Source organism: Porites lutea, chromosome 3, assembly GCF_958299795.1.
Source record: "Porites lutea chromosome 3, jaPorLute2.1, whole genome shotgun sequence".
Lineage (NCBI taxonomy): Eukaryota > Metazoa > Cnidaria > Anthozoa > Scleractinia > Poritidae > Porites > Porites lutea.
This window is the reverse complement of record NC_133203.1, coordinates 22,818,147-22,824,228: the sequence shown is the minus strand read 5'-3', so window position 1 is coordinate 22,824,228 and position 6,082 is coordinate 22,818,147. Positions and strand designations below refer to the sequence as shown.

Here is a 6,082-nt window from a genome sequence, read left to right as displayed (position 1 = left end):
TGCACTCCATATCCAGATTTTATCATGAAGTAGAGACGGCAGTAGGAATGTTGGAGAAAAAATATGTGGGTCAATCGAGGAACAAAGAAATTCAACAACTTGTTGGGACCCAAAGAATGGTTATTAATGCTCTAAAGAAGATCCATACGAAGATTGTCAGTAGACTTCGACCAACACCCAATCTAACAAACCCTTGGAATGGTGAATTTTCCCTCGACATTCCACGAGAGGTTTTTGATGTTCTTTTAAAACATATTGTACAAAGAAACAGTTACGGGCATTAGTACACGGAGACTACAGCTGTGGTTAATGTGGAAGTAACACGAATAAATAAAGCTGTTTTTATCTTTGACAAAATGAACATTGAGGGTGAACTTGTAGCCAAGGATGATCTGCTGAAAAAGAAACCTACCAAGAATAATGGGAGATGTGAGCTTATTGTTGACAACAGCAAACCACTAAAATTCAGATACAACAAACATTCAGAAGTGCTCTCAGTTAATTTCTATTATGGCTTTTGGAATGAGCATGGAGTGCCACAACATTAATTTTTGGCTCGTAAGAGGTAAACCTAAAAAAGTACTGTTTTGTTTACATAAATGACAATGGCATGGAATTTTGGAATGCTAGAACTGGTAGGGATCTTCCACATGTATTAAAACTGTATTAAAAATAACATAACATAATGCACCCATCAATGGCAAGCCAGCAAGGGGGGGGGGGGGTACATGGGGCATAGGGTGGGGATTTGACATTTTCCAAAAAATTGCTGTCAAATTCCCTACCCCCAGGCAAAAATGTGAGGTCAAATATAACTGAAATTCCCCCCTCCCCCCCCCCCCCACTGGCTTGACATTGATAGGTACATAATTATAGCTCTGGATGGTCTTCTGACTTACCTCATGGCAGAGCCAGCTGTTATTTGACTCATTTCCATCTCTTCCTCCTTCCCAGTGGGTTTCATTGTAGAGTTTGCACTTTCACTGTTACATTTTCTGAGTAGGTCATGTTTAGTTTACAAGGTACGATAATCTTGGAATTTTCGGCAAGCACTTGATATTGATGTTGATTATCTGTTTGTCAGGCAGTGGCAAAAAGTCCTAATTACAGTCATGATGCCACCATGTTGTTTAAATTTATTCCACTTTACTTGGATGTTTTACTAAGAGGTACAGTCAAAACAATATAATTTGTCAGTTATAAAAATGAACAGATTTTATGTTCTAATATCCATATGTTCCCTTGTTAAGAAAAGTCTTATTTATGGTTGACAACTTTGCACTTAGACAACACAAGATCCATAACCAGGATTCATGATAAAAAATTAATGTTCTCTGGTTAAAACATTTGAACAAAAAACTAAGCATTGAACAACTTGTAACTTTTTTGCCCCAGTGTCCAATAGGCCCATATTGTTAAATTCTTGTGAAGAAAAAATTAAAAAAATGTATGTCGAGAAAGAGTCTTGTTGCCAATCTTTCCTTTTACAATCTACCGTATGTTGCTGTTCCAGTCTGTTTTTGATCAGACTTTTGTTGAATTTACTGCTTGGTTTCAATGACAGATGCTAAGACCAGGCTGATTATTTAAGTTTATGCCCACTGTTTATTCTACATGGGGCAGCCCTTACAATATCACAGCAAGCTGGTAAAATGCACCGGCCCTTTCCTTGCTTTTCAAACCAAACAAATAAAAAATGCTATCTATTAGGAGCAACAGTTTAGAATTTAAGCTGTTGTTATAAGCAATTTTTCCTTTTACAATCTACAGTATGTTGCCGTTCCAGTCTGTTTTGATCAGACTTTTGTTGAATTTACTGCTTGGTTTCAATGACAGATGCTAAGACTAGGCTGATTATTTAAGTTTATGCCCACTGTTTATTCTACATGGGGCAGCCCTTACAATATCACAGCAAGCTGGTATAATGCACCAGCTCTTTCCTTGTTTTTCAAACCAAACAAATAAAAAAAGCTATCTATTAGGAGCAACAGTTTTGAATTTAAGCTGTTAAGCAATTTTTCCTTTTACAATCTATGTTGCTGTTCCAGCCTGTTTTTGATGATAAGCACTGGCCCTTCCTTTGGTTTTCAAACTAAACTTGTACAAGCTTAATGTGTTTGGCTTCTCTGACCTGCATAGAACTTAGTCCAAAACCCATTTTTAAACAGTGTCAAACAGGGTCTTTAAAGCAGGGGAAATTTTTCCCTTCCTAGCAGCCTCTTTCACCAGCTTCATTGTGCTGCTCATGCAAAGTGGACATTCGTAATCACCAGAATTTGACTTTAGCAGTCCACAGTGGCAGTGCAATACATTTTTCTCTGCTACCTTCTTAGGGATGTACGAGTCACAAGCTTTCTTTTTTTCTGGGCGGTAGGTAATGCTGTGGGGATCTAATTCTCGAAGCCACACCATAGAGACATATTCATGCCAAAAAACCATCCACCGCCTCTGGTTTTTGTTTATGTTACAAGTGTTTTGTACATACGCCGCTAGTTTAATATGTTTGGCTTCTCTCCCCTGCATGGAATTTAATCCAAGTCCAAACCCACTCTCCTTAAACAGTTGTTGGGTGCTGTAGGGGATGGCATATCCAGTTGTCCAAGTTGTGGGGTTAATGCCATCAAGCAAAAGGGCATGAGTATTAAAATACAGTTGGCATTTGCTTTCAAGCTCTACCAACTGTTCTCTACTAATTTCCACCCTTGAAAACAGTGGCCCACTGTTTCGTAGTTGTAAAGCTGAAAAAGCTAAGGCATGCAGTTTTACTTTGATTGAACTTGAAATGTTGGCGATGCCTAAGGGAACTTCAATTAGGAGCCCAAAGTTCCAACAAAATCTCTTGGACTCCAAACCTGTAAAACGATAACTGAATTGAAGCCCTTTCTTCCGTTTCTCAGAAAACCAACAGCAAAAGTTTTTGTACAGACGTCCACACTTCATGCATTCTTTTACACAGTTAAAGAACGTGACTAGTGGGCAGGAAGTTGGCAAATCTGATAAAACTACTGCAGCCTTCAATTGATTAGGATTGGTGTGCTGCATGGCAACAGTCAAACAATGGGTAAACCACTGTTGCCAACCATTGTTGATGCTGTGCAATGGATCAGACTTTATCAAGCTAACAAATTTTCCAAGGGGTGGTACAAACTCCTGCCTGGAAAGGTAAGGTAAAGTAATAATCGACTTTGTTTAATGAGGGTAGCACATAACAGTCTTCGACTGACAAACCCGTGGCCCTCGAATTCCCGATCGAATTGGAATTTAGAAATGTTGATTTTTGATGAGGGAGGAAAACCGGAGAACCCGGAGAAAACCCTCAGAATCGAACCCGGGACACATTGGTGCGAGGCGACACTCTCACCACTGCGCCATCCCTGCTCCCCTAAAGTAAATGTAAGATTTAGGCTGCATTCCTTTGGGGTGATCCAGATCTGGATCAGTGATCCAAGATCTGTCTGGATCATGGTACATCAACAGAACCGGCGAATCCACTTCGGTTATGGATTGACCAGTTCCTTTGGTGCACCATGATTCAGACAGATCTTGGATCACTGATCTTGATCTGGATCACCCCAAAAGAACGCAGCCTTAGAGTAGACCAAAAATAAAAATAAATCAAACTGCTTTTAAAAATTTTAAATAAGAGCAAAATTAGCTGCACAGCATTAAAAAAATACTCTACCTGGATTTGCTTTGAGCTATGAATTTTGTTACTTCACCCCTCTGCTTCTTGTCTGGATCTTTGAGGCGCTTTTTAAAATTTTGAACATTTCTTGCCACCGCTAATCTCTTTTCACAACTCCATGGCTGCCAGGTTGCATCTGAACCTCCTATAGAGCCAAACATGGTGTGTTTGTTGCTTTGTGAGACATTTGCAAATGGGGAAAAATAAGTTGCCGCATTGTTCAACTCTCCTGAAAAAGAGGAGGCCCACGTCATGTCTGAAGGAATTAATTTGATGGCAAATCTTACTTGATATCCCTTCTCAGTGGTCAACACTTTATTTTCCACTTCTTCCATTTCTTTTGTAAGTCGTTGGGGGTAAGCTTTCATTAAAGGGTGGTCCTCTTCACAGTTGGCCCCCAGCAGCAGGTGATTTTCGTTGCAACTCTGGACTCGAATTAGCAGGTTTAGGAAACTGACTAAGTAGGCTGCAAGGATGATTATAAGAACATAACAGATCAAGATCAGTACAGTAGAAGTGGTCACCACCAGAACTATGTTATGCTGTCCCCAAGTGATATAAAAAAGTAATAAATTAAGAATATTAATATCATTAATATGGGCTCTTCTTTGTTTACAATGAAATGCATGTGAAAGATAGTTCACAGTATCCAGAGGTACAACTAAGCTCTAAAAGATATACTGGCAATTCAAAAGTTTCTTGCAGTGAGTTTACATAAACTGGCCATTCATGCTAATCTAAACTAACTAAACAAGCCTACCAGTGGCGCAATCATCTTTACCAAATGGTGCACCATCTGCCCCTATAGCAACCCAGAATAGTCCCTCTTCACCACGAAACCAATGAAGCATGGGGATTTGTTTATGAAGATCCATATACAGATCAGCTAGCTTCAGGAGAAGGAACAACTGAACCCATGCATTTCTTGGAGTTGGATATATACTCTCTCATCTCTCCAGTTTCTGCTGAGGTAATCAAAGTTGTCCAAAGGCCATCTTTTATTGATTTTGTTTGTTCTTTCTCAGAAGTGTAAACATGACTGTCACAGTGGATTGCTTTCACAGCCTCAACTGTTTTCTGTCTTCGTCGCCTGAACTGGCTTGCTGACAAACTCAGTGTTTCACTATTAGCTGGATTGATTTTACTGATCACAGATGGCCTCCTTTCCATTTTTCCTGGTATGCTTGGGTGTTCACACTGATGTGTACTGTTCTCAATTTCTGCGAGCTTTTAAAAGAACATTTCCTAACTAAGTCACTAACATAACTCTATAAACATAATATTACCACTACCTGTATCTAAAAATACAGTCTGTGTAATCTCACTAATATCACTCATTAAGTATACACCTAATCTGAACGGTGCAAATTGCTGGAGGTGTGACTCTGTAAACCGGTATTATTTACTGGGTTAGAGCTAAACCTACAGCTGTACATGAACATACACCTGCAAATTACTCCATCTGCACAGTAACCCCACAAAGCACATTAAATGCATCACACAAAACAAAATTCTGAAATTATTCAATTGAAAACTGAAATGTGGCTTTTATTTATGAATACCTATACTTCTGAAATATTTGAGTAATTAAAAATAATTTTAGTTGAAAAGCTCAGTAAAGCTTCCTAAGATATCCTGCCACTACAAACTTGCTGATATAATATAGAAATTATGCAATTGAAAACCTCTTACCTTTCTCTTCTTTCTCTCTATTTTCTTTGTGCTAGCATCCAGTAATTTCGTGAGCTTTACCAACTCACCTTCCTTCTCAACAAGACAAGTTCTAAGGGACTCAACAGCTCTGGATTGTTCGGCCTGTGCATTTTGTATGGCAATCTTTTTGGCATGTTGGTACGCACCAATATTAAATCGACGTTTTCTTTTCACTCCACGCGGTATGCTGAAACACCAATGATTTAGTTTTTTCATTCAATACTATTTGGGATGTAAAATCAAACTTTCTAACAGAGGAAGAATCGAACTAAAATCCTATCATTTTAGTTTTTTCTCGTAAACTACATACAGACCAAAAAATCAAGTTAAAAACTCACCTTTCGCTGCCCACTTCGACAGGTAAATTGTCTTCGTTCACCACTCCAAGCATGCTTCAAACAAGGACGCTTCAAGAATAACCCTGGCAGTTTACATGTCAAAACAAAGCTTGCCTTCTCTAAAACATAAATTTGCCCGCCATTTCTCTCTTCGAGGTACCCAGTCTTCACACGGCGAGATTTTTCTCGGCTGGTCTGGAGGGGAGATCGAAGAAATTCAGACCAGAAGCCTTTGCGCGCAGTTTGGCCGCCATATTGGAATTTTTTGGGGGACGCTCTGATGACTGATTTGAGGGGTGGTTTGGTTATGTTATTTTAACCTTGCTTTAAAGTTTTAAGCGGTTAT

The 6,082-nt window shown here is 39.1% G+C and overlaps 1 protein-coding gene across 1 annotated transcript; it reads right to left on the bottom strand.

The window, feature by feature from the left end:
• Nucleotides 1–1,157: 1,157 nt before the first annotated feature.
• Nucleotides 1,158–4,861, bottom strand: LOC140931967 (uncharacterized). The gene is made up of 4 exons (XM_073381644.1): nucleotides 4,678–4,861; nucleotides 4,446–4,571; nucleotides 3,683–4,151; nucleotides 1,158–3,154 (listed from the first exon to the last, which is right to left on the bottom strand). The coding sequence occupies exons 1-4, from the start codon at nucleotides 4,853–4,855 to the stop codon at nucleotides 2,161–2,163; spliced, it is 1,767 nt and encodes a 588-aa protein (XP_073237745.1). The 5' UTR covers nucleotides 4,856–4,861; the 3' UTR covers nucleotides 1,158–2,160.
• Nucleotides 4,862–6,082: the final 1,221 nt, after the last annotated feature.